Genomic DNA, 19,131 nt, shown 5'->3' on the forward strand with positions numbered 1-19,131 from the left:
TGAAAGCATCTTCAAGCGCAGCATGATAAGCAGATTACTGTAACTGTATGAGGAAAGAGACATGGGATTATAAAAAAACACTGCCAAGGCTCATCGTTTGAGTCAGCTGTGACTTACATTTTCTTTTCTCACTTTTTCAGGGTTACAGTTTGTGTTGTCTTTGGCTCTGCTAATGCCCTCAGCCTGCAGTAATCCCCCCACTTACCGTGCAACATCTCCCCCCCTCCCTCCTCCTCTCAGCGTTCTTCAGTTTAATCGTGTCTTTCAACAAATCACCCTTTTGTCCTCCGTGAAAGCATTCCATGTGTCTTAGATTACTCTGTACAATCCTGACCTCTGCACCCCAACACAGGCACGTTCGTTTTTGTGGAGCTTGTAGGAAACCTTGCTCTTTCTCTCCGAGTCGGCGAAGAAAAAAAACTATGGTGGTCCACAAAAGCAGCGACTACACACATGTGCATTTCTTTAAAAACACCAACCATGACAGAGACAGAGGACCCCCCCCCCCCCCCAGGCCTCATTCACACATTTATTAAACAAAAAAATCTATAAAAAAAAATAAACAACCGGCAAAAAAATGCACTTAAAGGCAGAAAGGTTTACAGAAGTCAGTCCCTTTGAGGTTCTGCTGCGCGTATGATGTAATATAAGCAGTGATTTCACGAAAACAACTCAATGTTGAATTATATATCACACCTGAACATCCCATACTGAGTTCATACAAAGGCAAAAGTTTAACATAGCTGAAAAATACAGAGCAGAGTGTGGTTGAGTCTGGGACACAACCACACTCTGTATATAAAAGATCAACAGTTAGAGTCTTGACTTGAGCATTTTCACCAATTTTGACATTGTTCATGTGTGCAAACCTACTTTATCCTGCTTTTTTACTCTAATGAAGAGCATAATTTATTAAATGAACATTCAGCAAGACTTTAAATACCATCAGCTCACCAAGAAACAAATACAGCTGGACTTTCTATAACCAGAGGACTCGTGTGGATTCTTTGAGAGAATGGAGGTCTGCGCCGGTCGAATGTACAGGCCGCGCTCTTCACATATGAAGGAAAGGCCAAGATTCAGGAGTCTTAAGTCTCCCTGTGTGAGAGAGAGTCTCCTGTTTGTGCAGGTACCTGTTGGCTGGTGTGGAGAACACCCCCAGGATGATGTCCCTGCCGTGCATCCTGATGATGGGGCTGGTGGAGTGGAGCAGGTTAAAGTAGAAGTGGGAATCGCCGGGCACGGAGCAGTTCAGACGGGCCTTTAAGAACGACGTCCACTGCTTCTCCAGGACGCGCTGAGACCCGCCTTGATCCCGCTTGCATACCCGGGCAACGCGTGACACCACCACCTGTGAGGAGCCGCGAGCAGAGAATATGATACTTACTATACAGAACGAGCGCAGCTTGCTTATTTCTCCGATGACTCCAAAGCTGGGCAGTTAATATTTCCCGAGGTTTCATCTTGAAAACTGCATATTAAAAAGCTCTTTTTAACTCCAGGGCGATCTCTGAAGAGTCATTTGCATGCTATTTGCAATGTGGAAACCCTTTTTTGACAGATCATTGTTTTATAATGCTAAATCTAATATCAATTATTCATGAAAATGTCAGTGCATCTCAAAATTGCTTCTTTGAACACACAATAGCGATGCTGCTTAAGTATCAATTTACTCTGCTCTCTGTAAACATGTCGCAGCCAGGGACCTTTTACAGACACTCCCCAAAAGTGAATTGCTAATTTATTAAAGAAACAGGTTTATATTTTTTTATTTTTTTATTTTTAATAAAGATGCAGCTACTGCTCTGGGGGCAAGAAATATATCAAGTCAGTAGAAAATCGACCAATTTTTCTTAGGTTAATACAGACAGGTGTTAATAACGGGACTTGTTGCATTAGATATGCACGTAAACAAATACAAAGGTGAAAGGTCATCGCAGTCTGTAACAGAGAGATACTAGACCTTCGGCTCTCTTCATGCTTGTATTCTAATGATAGATTCCCACATTTCTCTCCAGTTTTTTTTTAAAGATGCTGTGAATGGACCTCAAGGTAATGTGAGAGAGCTCAGCGGGGGAGGAGAATATATTTCCATCGCAATGACTTCTTTACCTTCTCCAGGTAATTGAACTCCATGGCTATCTCTCTGAAGAAGAAGTAGATGTGAGGTCCCCACTCCACGGCACTGACAAAATACGGCTCTGTGTCGTAAGAGAAAGAAACACTCAGAGAAACAAACAAGAAAGGCGACGTGTGCAGGAGTGGTGCACGGAGAGAACAGCTTTCATGAAGTACAGGCGAGAACGAGTATAACAAAACAGCATTTCTATTTGCAAATGCATCATTAATTCCCACAGCAACCGAGCGACATGGGGGCAGTGAGAAAGAGGCAACAGCCATGCTTAATTTCATTACATGGTGAAAGGGGATTTCACAGCAAACAATAAGCACATTATGACTCCCTCGTGCTTCCGAGGAACGAGGCAGGCGTGCCTGGGACCTTCTAAAACCTGTGTGAGCGTTAAGACCAGGGGCTCGGGCAATGTGATTGGCAGGTCCACTCAGTCTGGTGACAGTGTCCATCAGTCACACTCTGTGTTTTTACTTTGTAGCATAAACACCGGAAGAAGGTTTCTAATAGCACTGGAAATGCAAAGTGTCTTACTCTCGAATATTCGAACTGTAAAATAACTGTAGGATCTTGCGTGTCAACGAATAACAAAAGCCGCAGTCTGTGAAAAAGGCTTTCATGCACTGTGATTGGCCCGCTTGTTTCCAGCAGTCAAAGTCACCAAACAAGTGCACGCAGTGTTTTTCAGTCAAACGCGTCACGTCAAAGGAAGCAGACGATGCTGCACACGGCATCGAAGGGGCATGACGGGCTCAACGGTGGAAGCATTTTACCTGCATGCTCGAATAAACATACACATGTGCCAAATGTAGCGTGTATCTAGGAGCATGGCGGTGAATAATGAATACACAACGAGCTTGTTGAGAACACAGCTACCGTGCCAGCGATGCTGTTATCACAGGTATAATTTATGGTGGACCTGCGGCTTTTTTGATTGACATGTGCATCGGCTAAGGGCAAAGAGGCAACACCACAGTGCAAAAAGGTTTCTACTCAAACCTTTTTGGGTAGAAAATAATAATAATAATCTATGTATTAGATTCATGAGGCACTTTAAATGGTTAAAACCTGAGTATTTTTTACAGGTTTAGATTAGGTCTACTAACAGATTCTGCTGTATTATCACAGCAGCATATAAAGTTATTAAAATGAGCTTCCTTTCCCCCTGAGCCAACAAAAATATACAAGGATAAAGTAAAACTTTATCCTTGGCCCGGGGGGACAAACGTTTGGTCGGACACTGTGTAATATGGGTGATTCTTTGAAAGAGGCAGCTCTGTGTACAGCTAGCTGCCTGCCTGCTGACTCAGACCTGTCCTACCAGCATATGCATCGATCCACGTGCTGCTAAGTAATGTGGACACAAACTCCAGCCATCAGACTCACATTAACATCAACAGCAGGCGTGATGCTGAGCACGCTGCGCCGACATAACTATGCTTGACGGCACACAAACGAACACGCCCACTCAAAGCGTACACACACACGTGTCTGCAGATACCTCTGAACCACTTGGAGTCGTGCTTCACGGTGCGCAGAGCAGGACTGTCCCCGAGGCTACGGTAGATCACCGCGTCGATGGCCAGGAAGTCCGTCACTGTGGCCGTAAACAGATTCCCCTCTGACACACACACACACACACACAGACACACATAAAAACAGCTGGTGAGTTGGATCGTCTGCCAAAGCACCATCATAAACAGCGAAGCTGGAGTTAATGTGACCTTTTATGCGCTACATTGTAAACACGATGTGACTGACCACTCAACAATGTAATTGCAACGTTTCTACACGCCCACACAAAAATAACATTCGTTTTTTTTACTACCAGCTAATATCAGATAAGGATCTGAACAGTTTCAGACACAGTATTGATTATTAATGAACGAGTTCAAACACAACGAGGTAAACTGAAGCTGAGGAAACGCTGCGGCTCTCTTTTGTTCTGCTCAAGGGGCAAAAATATCTTTTGATGACATCGCACAGTTCCTCATTGTGTGACAGCACACGCTAAACCAACCATGTCGTACCTGCGACCAGAGCTACGTTGGCGTGTTTGGGGTCATAGGGACACCGGGCCATCCCACTGACTGTGTCTCCCAGCATCTCCAGAGTGTCTCCCTGTTAAATCACACACACACACACAAACACAATTAGAGGCATGCATCAATCTGGGTACTCCAAACAATATGAATACATCTACAGCAGCATCATGAAAACAAACCACAAGAGAATGGCAATTAGGGAGTGTTACCATAAGTGCAAACTAATGATTCACTGGAGGCAATTAGGCACAGCAGCAAACAACAAGAGAGTCCCATTTTCATCCATAAATAACACACACAGACGCACACACATCAATGCATCCACGTCCACACGTGTACATTTCAATAAAATTGGCAGCTCGTGTAATAAAATCTCTGTTATTCTTTCACTATCAATTACACAAACACAAACCGTTTAAAGGTTGCCGCAAGCAACTATTTGAGGAGAGCAGCAGATTTGGAAGACTTCAGCTCTCATCGGCTGTTTGAAATGAAATAATTTTTCAGGTGTCATTTCATTAAAACCCTGCTTTAAATAAAACAGTAGCTAGCATCACTAACTAGTCCCCAGAGAAAATGACAGCCTATCAGGCAGAGACAGGTGAGGTATACGCTGTTGCAAAATGTCATTAGCGGCTGACAGATAATGGGGCAAGTACGTCTCAGTGTTCCACTGTTGCACCGTGTTTGAAATGTGAGAGACTGAAAATAACACTTATCTGAGAAAGCCTTTGATAGTGAAAGGATTTTTTTCCTCTCTCTCTCTTTCTCCCTCCGACTCCACTGCCTTCGTTCCTCGTTTAATATCGCTGCGGAATGATGTGAAATCACCCCAGTCGATGATTAATATTTATGTGCAGGGGTTTTTTTTCTTCTTCTGCAAGTTTAAAACGGTTACTGTAATTGAGCGAGACAGGGATAGGCTAAGAAGTGGAGCGCGCTCCCTGCACGGTGGAGGGTTCTGGTGACTTGCTGTTTGATGGATACAAACCTTCAGAGTCTGACAAATGTGCTGTGGGACAGTGCTGGAGAAATATTCAGAACACATTTTGGCTAGTCGACGCTTACAGTTGTCGCTCGAACTCTGGCATCTTTTAGATTCCGCCTCCATCTGTGGCATTGCTTTTCTCTCTTTACCGCAACAAGTCACGTCTCAGCAGCCTTACTCTGTGAATACGCTCCTCTCCCTCTTTTCCCCTCTTTGTGTTCTTCTTGATTTTCTGTCTCTGACTCTCAATGATAACAAGCTCGGCAGACCACAAAGTTTAACCGCCGAGAAATAACAACTGTTGTATCTCAGGAAAACGAGGCGCTGGAGCTGCCAGACAACAAGGATAAATAACTCCTGGGGAGGCAGTCGGCACTGACTCAACTGCTTGACAAACAGCTCTAATGAAGCTGTGCGTTCTCACCTGAACAAGTGCACTAATTGATCTATAGGAGGGAGACTCTGTTGTAAAAATAGACATTATTTATCAGCTAAGAGGCGCTCGACCGCTCGCAGGTGGCGGCGTAGGGCGGCTGCGATCACCCGCCTTGGGTTTACTTACAGTGTAGTTGGCACAGAGCGGGTTGAAGGCGTTGGTCCCGCACAAAAACAAGCCTCCGTTTCTGCTGAGCAGCACTTTGATGAAGTTACGGCATTCATCCTGCACGAGAGAAAGACAGAAATACAGAGAATAGGCTTGATATGCAGGAGGGGTGAGTCTGAGGAACAGATGATGGCGCAAATAGAAAAAAAAACCCTTTATTTTTCAGACGCTGATTAGCCAAACCGCTCTGTGAAATGAAGCTTTTCAGCTGCCTGATGTGTGGAATTATCACACCATTACTGCTGTCAATCACAGTGATACAGTCTGAACGTAGCCTGCAGAGACTTTAGGCGTCTACCCTCTTCACACATGCATGCACACGCGCACGCATACACACAGCAGTTGATTGACGGAGGGTAATCCAAAGCAGCCTTAGGATTTTAGAACAAGCGGCAGATTTAAGGCTAATTTCTCAATACGTGAAGCGCGTGTAATGAATAAATAACAGCAAGTCGCATTTTCATTCTTTGAACAGTCGTGAGTTCAGCACCACCATGATGGTGGTTTTTGCCCCACAGTCCCAAATACAGATAAATGTTGGTGTCTCCACACATATACTGTGTTGTTACTGTTAGCTTTTTTTATTCATTTATACTGTGCTACTAAAAATGTTTCTTCATTTACTGTTAAAGCACGTTATCGATCATCTTTAGCTCATTAGAAGGCTGTTTATTAATATTTTTAGTTTTCAATTTGACCTCATGTACCAGTAAAGTGCATCTATTTGTTTCAGCCATGTCTGTCATGTTAAACATACTGTATATCTATATATCATACCTTATATCTCAACAGCTTATTGATTACTTTAAGCGTTCTCGTTTATTCATTTCTGATCGATAACTATTTTAATCACAGATCTGTAACCGTACAGGTTAGCTTATGTGTTCGCTACTGTGCAGACTTCACTCTCTTTCCTGCAGCATTTAGGTGAACGAGCAGCTTTATTTATTTTTTTAACTTCCTTTTAATTGAATTACTGGAAACACTTTTCTAATCTTTCTGCTGAGCTACTCACTAATAACCGAGTACTTTATTAATTTCCAAGTTCTGCTGCTTTCAGCTTCATATTTTGAATGCAATCATTGCACTTCACCCTCCATACTATTTACTTATTATGTTAGAGATTAATTGCATTATTATAGATCAAGCTACTGAGCAATATATTGGTGATCAAACTCAATAGCTGCAAAATTAAAGAGATATAAATCAATAATTAGAATCTAATATATAAAATCATATATATGATTTTGAAAAGTGTCATTGCACATAATGAGCGCATTTAGTTGAGGTAATTTAGCTATATTTGATTATACCACCCACGCACTATTACGCTACTTAATAAGATTATTCATTTATAAGAAAGGATTTTGTTGAAACTCTTTTCACTGCACACAAAACAAATCTGTAAGACGACACAGGGCAGCGCATGAGCCTGAAAGTCACGATTTTATGTTCTGATTTCCTGAAGGAATTTTTCCATCCATGGTTGCTAAGCACAAATTTCAGATGTGACCTTTAACTGTAAAAGTCAAAAGGGACTGACAGCAATTTGCACTTGCACAGCCGCCCGAGTACACGGAGTGAGTGGTGATGTACAGTAGATCACTGATACACAGCAGCCAGCAACCCCCAACCCAGCACACTACTGTCCCAGCCACGATGGCACCAGCTCTGACACACACACACACACACACACACACACACACACACACACACCAGATGGGGTCTACTTCAAGACCACCGCCCACATTAATGTTGATGGAAAGAGGACCAGTGGTGTATGTGTGTGTATGTAGGTGTGTATTCATATCTTTGTGGGGACCAAAAATGGTAAGTTTACTATACTTGTGGGGACCAACAATCCTTATGGGGACCAAAATCCTAGTCTTCACGAGTTTGAAGGCATTTTTGAGGCTGAAAATGTGGTTTTAGTCTCAGGGTTCCAGTTGGTTTATGGTTAGGTTAGGTTTAGGCTAAAGGTTAGGGTTAGGCATTCATTTTTGATGGTTAGGGTTAAGGTAAGGGGCTAGGGAAAGCATCATGTCAATTAGATGTCCCCACAAGATATGAATACCCAACATATGTGTGTGAAAGAGATCAGAGGGAAAGCAGTGATATGCGAGACGGCTGAGTGTTATTCCAGATGCTCCACCCTCTCCCCCACCTTTCCCCTTCTCTCCCCGCAGGGATCTCGTCTTTCAGCGGGAAGAAAGAAACAGGAAAGCAGGAAGTGTTTTCACGTGAACGGTGTGAGCGCATGAAGTGAGTCGAGCGCAAGGTGCAAATTTCTAATGGTTGCGCCGCTATGTGACAAACAGAAGTGCGACTGTCACAGTACTTGCGGGCGTGTGCGTGTCACTCCCACACACGCACAGTGTTGCGTGATGCATATAGTTAAGTGCACATGTGACGAGTACGTTTGTGTGTGCGTGCATCACAATCACAGCACAGATGCAGGCTCGTGTGTGAGAATCATTTGCATGCTGTTTGTCGGTGGGGCTGCAGTCTGTCAGCTTGGTCAGAGCTGTAATCACAAAGCCAGATGAAGCACTCTTAATAACAACCCAGTCCCACTGCCAGCATCTCGGAGATGGGAGCGAATACTGAGAAGAGCCAAACCGCTGCACAAATGTGTTCACTTGGCAGTGGCTGTTCAGATAACATTAAGGATTTCATGACTTTAGAATAAAACAAGGTTTATAACATTTTAACTATTCAGTTCTGCACTTTACAGACATCATCCAAACTCACCCTGTGCTGCACACATGCATTTTATTAATCCCCATTCATCTATTCCAGGGAGTCCTTTGGCACTCCAGATACGAGTCTTTTTTTATTCAAAGCCCAATTCAGGCAGCAGCAGGATTAAGGTTTTACTGTGGGCTCCACATTAAAATATAAAAACACAAACCTATTATAAAGGATCATGCTGTGAATTAAACAATCCTATATAAATCCATGTGCTGTACGGTCTGATGCCTCCTCCCCTTTTCTGTGCATCCCCTCTCCCTGGGTAGAATCCAGGCAAAACGCCACCTGTGCTGGCTGGCAAGCCTTCCAGAGACCCAGACGACTGCAGCCCTCCTCCTCCTCCTCTTCCTCCTCCTTCTCCTGCTCCTCTTACTGACAGCGGCAGAGCTGCCTGTGCTCTGAAAAATTAATCTGCAGCACAGATGAGTTACACAGGAGCACACGCCTCGGTGCAAATATGGACGTAATTGTCAATGAAGGGATACATTTACAGAGGAATGAGAAAAAAAGAGAGTGCGGAAAGCTACCAAGAGATGCTGCACAAGTGTTTGCACATGTTTGCATATGCAAATGTACATTTATATCAACTAGATGCTGGCAGACAGCAGGGTTTAATCAGTTCCTCGCTCTTGAGGCAGATGTTAGCCAGGCTAGCTGTACGCTGCAGACGATGACAGAGCAAGTGCATTTCCCACTGCACAGCTAACCTCTTCCTCGGAGACACAGAAATATGCACATGCACCAGCTTTAAAATAATCGTAAGCAATCACGCACAGAGAATCCACAGCAACGCAACAACAAGCACCATTAAAACCGAGGAGGCTCCACCTTCAGCATGTGCTTTTCATCTATTGTCCAGAACTCAGCCCTCAATCTTCGATGATAACAACCTTTTCACTCGGCATAAACCTCAGCTCAGAGTTTTTTCCTAACGATCACTCTTTACTCCAAACTTCAAGAACAAGGTGTTTTACCTCCAGCTACAATAAAGATTCCTATCTTTGCTCGAACCAAAATACAAAACAGGTAAGGGTCGTAAAATATTCTGCTCATTTTCCTGTTTTAGGAGCAACCACAGCAGTTTTCATAGTCCCATAAAATATAATAAGTTATCACGATGACCCGGTTTAGTAATGTTTCGTACAATGGGAGCCATCTAAGGCAGTACATCAGGGGGTCGTATTTAGCAAGCTGCTCCTCTAAATCTCCAAAGTTTCCATTACATGCCTGGCTGGTCCCCTGATGTTAGCAACCAGGGAGAAGAGAGCGCTGCTCTGCCAAGAGCCGCCATTGAGCCAGAACTCACCCACACACATATACTGTATACACAATACACTCACACACACACGCACACAAAGCCTTGGCGAACCCTCTTCCCCACTCATTAACAACAGGTCTGTCATTTCCAGAAAAATCCCCGATGCACGATTCTGACTGGAAACAGAGTGACTCTTCGTGGCAGGAACAAAGTGTGTGTGTATATGTTTGTGTGCATGTGGGCGGAGGATAAATTAACAGCGTTACCAAATTAGCAGCACTGTGCTGTTCAGAGTGCTGCGGTCTTACTCAGCATGTTAAAGCTAATCCGCATCCCTCTGAAGCACTTCTTTAGCGTTTGATGGTAATTCTGACTGAACACACCACAGGCCACAGACAAACAGCACGCACAAGCAGGACGAAGAAGTGAGATGATAGAGACACAAGAATAAATGAGCAGAGAGCGAAAACCTACAGCTCGCCGGGTCGTCCGAGCACACACACACACACATTTTTCAATCTTTGACCGTAGCACTTGACCTGGATCACCTTTGCACAGCTCTCCAGCTGCAGACCTGCTGAGTAAGCGATCACGTAAACCAGATTAATTCTAATTAAATGTGATTCTGTATGCTGCAAACATCATGAAAACCAAAGGCACCACGAACCCTTCTTTTCTTCATATTCACCGTCTTTGACCCTAAAAAGTCCTACGTTTGGTGATGAGCTCGAGTGCAGTCCACAGCAGCGTGTGGGGCCATGGACGCTGAGTACAACCAAAATCCACAGAAACACGAGACACTGGCCAGTTGGAAAAAAAAGATGACGATGAGTCCACCTGGAGCGTTTTAAGCTCGGAAAAAGCAATAAAACCACATCTTGTGATGATTCTACACAGAAACAGTCGGACGACTGCAAACCCAGAGCTCCTCTGAGAGCACGATTAACACAATATTGATCAAACAATCTTGCTAAGTGCTGCTTATAATGATGCCTGGCCGCTCTTTAAGCATCTACTATATAGCATTGCTTTTGTTTGCGTCTACATGCCCATGCTGCCACAGCCTGATACGCTGGCACAGAGCCACCTCTGGGGAGCGTCTCACCCACAACATCGTGCTCTTTCTCTCTCTCGTGCGCTTTGCTTTTGTGAGGAGAGAAAGGAAAGAGGGAAATAAGGAGAGCGAATGGCAGCGAGAGACAATCAAAAGGGCAAATACGAGCGAGATAAAGAGACAGCGGAAAGCGCGGACAAAGGAAAATCTAATGTGGGTAGAATATGCAGTGAGTGACAACAAGGCCGACTGTTGCATTCATCGACAGCAGCTTGGTCAACACGGGAAAAGAAAAGAAGGTGAAAGGATTAGGATATTGAATTTTCAGCCTAATTAGGGAGATACTATGTCCTTTGCGATCAACCAAGCAGAAACATTTAATTACAAAACCAATTATGAGGTGGCGAATGTATCACATCTGACACAACCGTCCCCCCGAGCAGAACGGGACATTTTCAGGAGGTGAAGTGGAGGAGAGGAGGGGAACCAGTGTGGGGGAGAGGATAAGGGAGGCACGTAAAACAACAGAGCCCTGATTGTGCTTGTGTACGGGTAGGTGAGAAACAAAAGGTCCTTTCGCACCATAACGGCGGTGAGAAGACCTCCTCGTTATGCTGCCTGTGGTTGTTCACAGTGAACCAAACTAAGCCAACAATGTGTGCTGTTGGATAGCACGACAGCACTCGTGAATAAGAGGCATGACATCTAGTGTAGAAGGCCTGTCGTGCTGCCAGCAAAGGTGCAGCAACAGTCCTCCAGCACCGCGCTCTTCTATCTGCCTCTGCAGCCACAGAGACAAAGAGAAAGAAATGTGAGGCGGAGGGAAGGTGCAGCAGAGAGAGACTTTAAAGTACGGCGTGTATAAATGTACAGGATTTACAGTGTTGCTGATGATCCCTCATCCATGTTTACCCAAACCTCTGCACCGTGTCCATGCATTAATGCATGAAATGGCTCTTCTTTTGTTAAATATTCAGGCATCCTCCTTGACCTCCAGCATGACAATCAAAACGGCAACAGGGGGTAAGAAACGCGCCCGCGGCGGTCTGATGCAATCAAGTGCAAAAGTGCTTCAGTAAACACTGCAGAGACCGATATAACAAGATCATATTGATACTGTGATGCACATTTCATCATCATCGTGGCATCATATGTGCATTTTAAATAACATAATTGTCTGAGCTCAAAAGCCGCCTTGCAAAATCTAAAAATCCCCAAATTTTCCAGGCAGCCCTTCAGCTCAATAAAGTCATAATGAATGAAGCAGAAAACACACAATTGCACACCAGCCGTAATTATTTACTCAAGTTTAATAGTCCAGCAGCTATAGTCTGATGACTGTGAGCCAATAATTAGGGTTTCCGCTGTGGCTGGAGGACATCCTGGGAAAGACTTGTTCTGTGTGTCCATTTATCTATTTTATCAAATGCACTCCAGGAAATGTGTTCCCACTTTGGCTCTTCACAGGGACTCCATTCTGCACGTTTACATGTAAAGATCTGTTTATTTCTCCGTATTTTGACCTGCAGGTTCACGTAGGACAGGGGTGGGCAATTCCAGGCCCCGAGGGCCGGTGTCCTGCAGGTTTTAGATCTCACCTTGGGTCAACACACCTGAATCACATGATTAGTTCATTACCAGGCCTCTGGAGAACTTCAGGACATGTTGAGGAGCTAATTTAGCCATTTAAATCAGCTGTGTTGGTTCGAGGACACATCTAAAACCTGCAGGGACACCGACCCTCGGGGCCTGGAATTGCCCACCCCTGACGTAGGATGTGGACTCTGTGAGAATAGTTTCCAAAAGAATTCATGTTCATATGACCACTGTGCAAGTTCAGCAGTAAATATTAGTTTTATTGCAATCCAGAGGCATCGATATACTGTGGTAGGACATCAGGTTTAATGCTGTAAATGATGGGCTACAACACACCGCCGTTACTCCTGCACTATTTGCTTCCAAGTTCCTCCTCCTCGACCGGTGTGGTTTCAACAGCTGAAGGACACAACGGTAAAACAGCTTTTGCTACCCCAACACAACTAGACTTTCCTTTTTCTGCGTCAAAGCGACAGACACAGAGTCAAACACGGTGACGCGGTGGGAATTTTGGTGGCAAAGACCATCAAATCTGTCCGATCTGAACCGCTTTCACTGTGATGCTGAAGATGTCATCATGATTCTTGGTCGTCTTCTGTGTGGGACAGCCCAAACTCACACAGTGTGTATAGGACTTCACAGTATTTAACGATGCTAATTCAGATGGAGATACTTTATCGATAAATGATCTCTCAGGTGGACGCCATGCAGGTGCAGTGGTTAGCACCGTCACCTCCTTGGTTCAAATCCAGTCTGGGGCTTTTCTATCAGGAGTTTGCATGTTCTCCTGTGTCTGCAAGGCTTTTCTTCAGGTACTCCCACAGACATGCATGGAGTTAGGTTAACTGGTGATTCTAATTTGGCTACAGGTGTTAGCCCTGGTGACCTGTACGGGATACACTCGGCCTCTCTCTCTATGACAGCCGGGATGGGCTTTGACCCCCTAAGACACTGATCTAGATAAGTGGAAGAAAATATTATGGATGGATGTTTGCATTTACTGTAAAAAATACTGCTGCTATTCTCTTTATCAAGCTCTTGGTTTGCCACAAATTATTTCGTGTTTGGTTAGTGGTTTTGCTATATCTTCATATCATTACTTAGGCAGTAAAGCAGCCTCTGCATGATTAAAAAATTACAGAATTTTTTTTAAATGCATTTTAAATACAAGTGATTATAATAATTGTACTTATTTTGGCAGAAAACAGAAACTGAATATGTAATATGTTCAAAAAGAAAAACCTTCAAAATGTTGCATCTTTGTTAATACTGTCAGAGGTTAATTAAAAATGTTCATTGTACTGTTTTCAGTGTAATTACTGAAACAAAAATAACTGCGTTCAAGTCATATTTTAACAGCAAATATAAGACGTACCGTCAGGGAGTGAGTGCATGATTGGATGCAATCACACAGACACACAAACGCGCGCGCACACGCACGTCTTTTCAAATGCATCTGAGCCCAGAGAGCTGACTGAGAGGACCTGGCAGTGTTCTTATCTTCCTCACATTGCCGTGTGACTCACAGCATTACCAGGCAGCACAGTCATTAGGGGCAAGAAGACCTTTCATATCTCAGTCAGCCCCACGGCTCTCCGCAGGGCCGGCCAACAGGGACCCACACTCGCCCCCTCCTTTCTCTGTGCCGAGCTTTTTGTCTCTGTCCCACTATTCTCCGTTGTGCTTCTGTCTGGCGATGTCTCACACAGATTTAATGTCAGGTGTTCTCTCACTGTGTTAAATAAGTCATTTTTTGTGTGCCTGGAGGGGACAGAGCCCATGTTTCCCCTGTCAACCACAACCATCACAGCTGCATACACCCACACACGCAGACACCGAATACGTGATGTTTGTGTGTTCGGCAGACAGCAGCGGCAAGGACTGAGTGTGTGTGCCGGAGATATAAGAGGTATTCAGGCGTGGGCTGCCGCCGGCTGCAGGGGCATTTTACCCCATCCCTCCTCACCGCCTCGGCTTCCTGACGCCCACCTGCATTTTCCGAGGGCACAGACTGCAGGCCTAACTCACGACGGTGGGATGAGTTTAACGTTGCGTGCTCTCCCGATCGATGTGCATGTTTGCTCGTGAGTGACGGCTTGGATGAGCAGGGACAATAATATGGTCACAGCCCTCCTTCTTAAGGCTGCGCCAGCACGGCTGACAATCAGATGACTGGCACAGAGAAACCAAGGCTCCAGGCAAAAAAGGTAAAACATGTACCATAATTTAGGAGAGCAAAGCTTGTGCCCATGTGTGCACATGTGTGCAGAGACAGTGTAACTGAAGCCTTGCCTGAGGATTTTTCAAAGGAAGCTGATTGATTTAAACAGCTTTTTACTGACTTTGTGCCACTGTGCAGCTCACATGTGCTGCAAAACAACTCAAGCTGCAGAGAGACACCACTCACTCCAATTTACCGCAAATGCAAATGACGAAATGACGAAATGAAACGACAAACAGTTCAGAGAATATGAAAAAAAGTGGTGAAAAACAGAGAAAATGCAAAAGAAAATCCTTTTACTTTAAGTTTCTATCCACCAACCAGTCCAATGTCCAAAGTCTCCTTCAGCTACAATCGTTTATAGTTCATACAGAGCAATAAAAGCCATTTTTAATATCATCCCTTTACGGATTTTATGGATTACGAGCTACTGTTGTTTGGAAAAGCGATTGAGCCGTTTCAGCTGCTGTGATCAAATCATATCAACGTGATTTATACGTGACAGAGTCTTCTAAAAATGACCGAGCCACCTGATTCTGCTGCTCCGCTGAGATTTATTGTGTCTTTAAGTGGGTACTTTTGATTTTCTTGTCCACTGTTTCGGTCGAGTGTCACTTTTCTGCTCGATGCTGTTCTCTGGCACAGCGAGCAGCTTTTAGCGAAAAAAACCTCTCCAAACACACAGTACTCAGGTCTGCAGGCTCAGTGTCGAGCTGGAAAACACGGCGGAGCATTTATCGGCTCAAGAGCCGGATACTTTTCCCTGGAGGGAGTGGAGACAAAATCAGAGCTAAAAGGAGAATTACTGGATGCAAATAAAGACACAAACATGACTAAAGTTAGTCTGAATCTGTTGGATGTTTAGACTCATGCAGCATGATTAAGACAGACAGACGCCGTCTCACCTCATGTTTGCCCTTCATCCTGCAGATCCGGATGTCGTTCTTATTTGACTCCCACGTTCTTTTCTATAAATGAAATGAAACACGGATAAATACTGCTGCTTACCCTGGCATTTCTCTCATGGAAAATGACATTTTCCAGCTTGGAGACAAGTGACGTGCGCACCTAAAAGGCTGTAACTGCTATGTGTGTCTGCTAAGAAAGTGCTTACCTTGTTGTAAAACATCTCATCTCCTGCAGTGGTGTCCAGCTCCACACGAAAAAGGTCATCCCTGGAGAAGGAGACACAGAGAGGGAGTTAGACAGCACAGCTCATTCAGAGCTAACAGCAAGGCAACATCGGCTCCTTCCTAACGTGGATTCTTTTGCTAGCTCGAGTACATCATCTGCATTTGCAACCTGTGATTGCTTTGTGTATAATTTAGCCACAGCACACGCAGCTATGTGACGCAAACACACACAGAAATGCTGTTTATTCATTTAAAGTTGATAAGAGTAACAGAGATTAAAGAAGAGCTTTACAGTGTCTTCCACTATACAGAAAAACGGCACCCAGCTGCAAGGCCCCAAATTTGGCTTATCAGTCTTTCTAGTCCTAAAATTGAATTAATGGATGATTTAATCAAGTTGTTACACTGATGCTTTCACGCCCCCACACGCTGCCCACACATGGTCCAAAACCCTAACACCATGCATGTATTCATGACTTCCCAAACACTTCTTTTTTTGCACTCTTAGTCTGCTGTTTGCAGTAACCTTGAAAAATGCCTCCTAAACCAGAGTTAGGCTAAGAAGCTAACAGCTGACGTTTGCATATTGATGAGGGCCAGGACGGATCTGAAGCATGGGTTTCTTCTGAAGTGGCTAATCTGTAAATCTGCCACAGCCATGTTAGTCCCGCAGTATCGATCCATCTCTGACCCAGCTCTACCTTCCATCTGTGCTGCATGAACTCTCCTAATTTCTTTCACAGAAGGCGAGGCGCACAAGTGCTTGCTCATGTGAGCTGGAGAGTGTGTATCTGTGTGTGTTTGCATCTAATTTTACCGAGAGAGGCGGCTGTGAGAATGCGTGCTTGATAAGAGCCCAGGTAGGCCAAGAGCCAGCAGGTCACCCCTCGTCTGAATAATTTATCTTCACTTCCTGTTGCTGTGTCAGAATATTACAGCCCTTTCAGCACAGCAGAGCGGGAGAATTGTTAAGTGGCGAAGAAGTGCAAAATCACCAAACAATGGCTTGGTGTACCCCTGCTTAACAGGTCAAAGTTTAAGCATCCTCAAATCAGCGGAGAGGGCTAGAGAGTGAGACGTAATCTCATCCAGGCTGCTTCAGCATCGTCTCGGCATGATGAATACAGCAAAAGGACTCCGAGTCGGTGGGGCTGGCAGCCAGCACTGTTGTCTCTCGTAGTGCAGAGCATGAGGAATTACTTACACTGCTGCTTCTCTTTCCTTCTGCACTTCAGGTTGTTCGAATGACGCAAAGCCTGGATGCTTTTCTTTGTTTACATGCGGGTTAGCCAGTTTCTGTGTGCTGCTTGTGACATAAGGTTAGAGTTAAGGGTGTCCAAAGAGTTCACGTTTATATTGCAAGATGTGTGTTAAGCCTTCAAATTACCTCATAGGTTTTCCTGAGAGCACAATCAACAAGTGTCTCTTTGTAGCCTCATCTACGTGTACGATACCCACGTGCCGGAGTTATTATTTTAGAAATGCCTCCAAACCTTTTGACCTGGTAATTCAAAGTCAACACAGGCTCAATCGAAACTATTTTCTTACTCAACCAGCTCATGAACTTTCTACAAACACCAGCAGGCTGAAGGTCGAGACCTCTCAAATTGCCCTCTTGGCCAGGTCTCTCTTAGAAAAGAGATTTGAATCTCAGTGAGACTTTTACTTGGATAAATAAAGGATAACGATGTTTTTTCTTGCCATAGCTGCAGTGTTGTGCTGCTTTTCTGAGTGAAAATCCAGTGTGCAGCAGAAGTTACAGCAGTGATGAAATGGAGGAACTGACACCGACATGAATGACTGAGAGGAGTCCGGTGTAAGTATGCGAGAGAGGGGACATCAGGTGTCCACAGACCACATCCTGCACACCATCAGCATTTTACCGAGAGAGCAACAGTTTGATCAAAGGCCTTCTTCAGACATTAAATTTAGGACATTTGGCTATTCAGCGGCCAAAATAAGCATGCAGATAGATAACATTACGGCTCTGCTATGACCGACACCCTCAGTCTCATTTTAAAATTCCAAAGTTTGTTTTTAAATGCTTAACTGTCTTGCCATCCTTACTCACCCCCGGGTTCTCAGGTCAGCTGACGAGCTGCTCCTGGAGGTACAAGGGTCCAAGAGGAAGCTCCGAGGGGACAGGGCCTTCTCTATGGCTGCTCCTAACCTCTGGAATAACCTGCCTCTGCACATTAGTGAGGCCCCTTCATTGTCCATTTTTAAAACTAGTGCTGTCAGCGTTAATCTCGTTAAGATTACGTTAAAGCCATAACCTCATTAACGCGGTAAATCTCTGTTAGCGAGTTATCGCGGGGCTGCATGGCGTCAACGGGTTAACGAGCAGTTATGGCGTTAACGTCATTTTAACGAGATTAACGCTGACAGCACTACTTAAAACCCATTTTTACTCCTTGGCTTTTCACAGTTTGATCCTAATTTTCCTGCTATAATTTAATCTAATGCCCTGATTTTATTGTTTTTATTTAATTTTAATTATTATTATTTTATTTATTTATTTATTTATTTATTTTTAAACGTAATTTAATGTACCGTGTTTTTTTGCCATGTCAAGTGTACAGCACTTTGTTTCCAGCCTGGATTGGTCTGAAAGTGCTATATAAATAAATTGCTTGCTTGCTTTACATACTAAACTTTCCCTTCCGGCCTCAGTAGAGTCTCTCCCTGTCTGACTGCCACAAGCCAACTGACCTGTTCACTTCAAGAGTCACATTAGCGGGCTAACACAGTAAAAAAACATCCAGACTGGCAGCAAGTTAGCACTTCCCACTCCAGGTAATGCAGAATGTGCAGATAAAACATGCGCGCACACACACATACACGCCTACAGACTGACAGCACAAACATCTTACAAGTGGAACAGTTATTCAAGAGTTTGAGTCATTCCTTCAGTCATGCTGTCAATTGGTAAACTCTCCAATTGGTTTATGTTTGTGTGGATTTGCCTGTTGGATCTGACTCGGGGCTGAGGACCACAGCATCCACAGCTGCTCGTCTTAACAGCAATGAAATGGGGCTTAACGCAGCAAGGCACCATTCAAATACAGAGTTTTCTTTCATTTAGCGGGGATGGGAAGAGGACACGGAGAGGTAGCAGCTCTCAGCGGGCGTCTGGGGCAGGGATTTAGCAGTGCTTGCAGTCAGAGGAGCAACTATGCTAATGGCGACAGGATTTGGGGATGAGTGAGGCGTCTTATCAGGCCACGCACTCTGTCGAAGCTTTTGGCAGTCATACCTGCCACCACAGGTACTTATTCATACAGTGTACATTTTAAAACTCAGTCACCCTGCTGGGCCGTCTCTGGCTCACAAATGCGTTTGCGCATGGA

At 44.4% G+C, this 19,131-nt stretch overlaps 1 protein-coding gene across 2 annotated transcripts in view; it reads right to left on the reverse strand.

Annotated features, from left to right (window-relative positions):
* The window catches only part of sema6bb (sema domain, transmembrane domain (TM), and cytoplasmic domain, (semaphorin) 6Bb), a 140,383-nt gene that overhangs the window by 48,983 nt on the left and 72,269 nt on the right, over window positions 1-19,131 (reverse strand). For both annotated transcript variants that reach the window (XM_006790314.3, XM_087835811.1), the window contains exons 4-10: window positions 15,763-15,823; window positions 15,554-15,616; window positions 5,727-5,825; window positions 4,162-4,252; window positions 3,633-3,752; window positions 2,113-2,201; window positions 1,134-1,351 (exon numbers count right to left, since the gene is read on the reverse strand). In XM_006790314.3, the coding sequence (XP_006790377.1) occupies window positions 1,134-1,351; window positions 2,113-2,201; window positions 3,633-3,752; window positions 4,162-4,252; window positions 5,727-5,825; window positions 15,554-15,616; window positions 15,763-15,823 (741 nt within the window). The remainder of the gene's footprint in view (window positions 1-1,133; window positions 1,352-2,112; window positions 2,202-3,632; window positions 3,753-4,161; window positions 4,253-5,726; window positions 5,826-15,553; window positions 15,617-15,762; window positions 15,824-19,131) is intronic.

This window comes from Neolamprologus brichardi, chromosome 23 (assembly GCF_056152115.1).
Source record: "Neolamprologus brichardi isolate AB-2024 chromosome 23, ASM5615211v1, whole genome shotgun sequence".
Lineage (NCBI taxonomy): Eukaryota > Metazoa > Chordata > Actinopteri > Cichliformes > Cichlidae > Neolamprologus > Neolamprologus brichardi.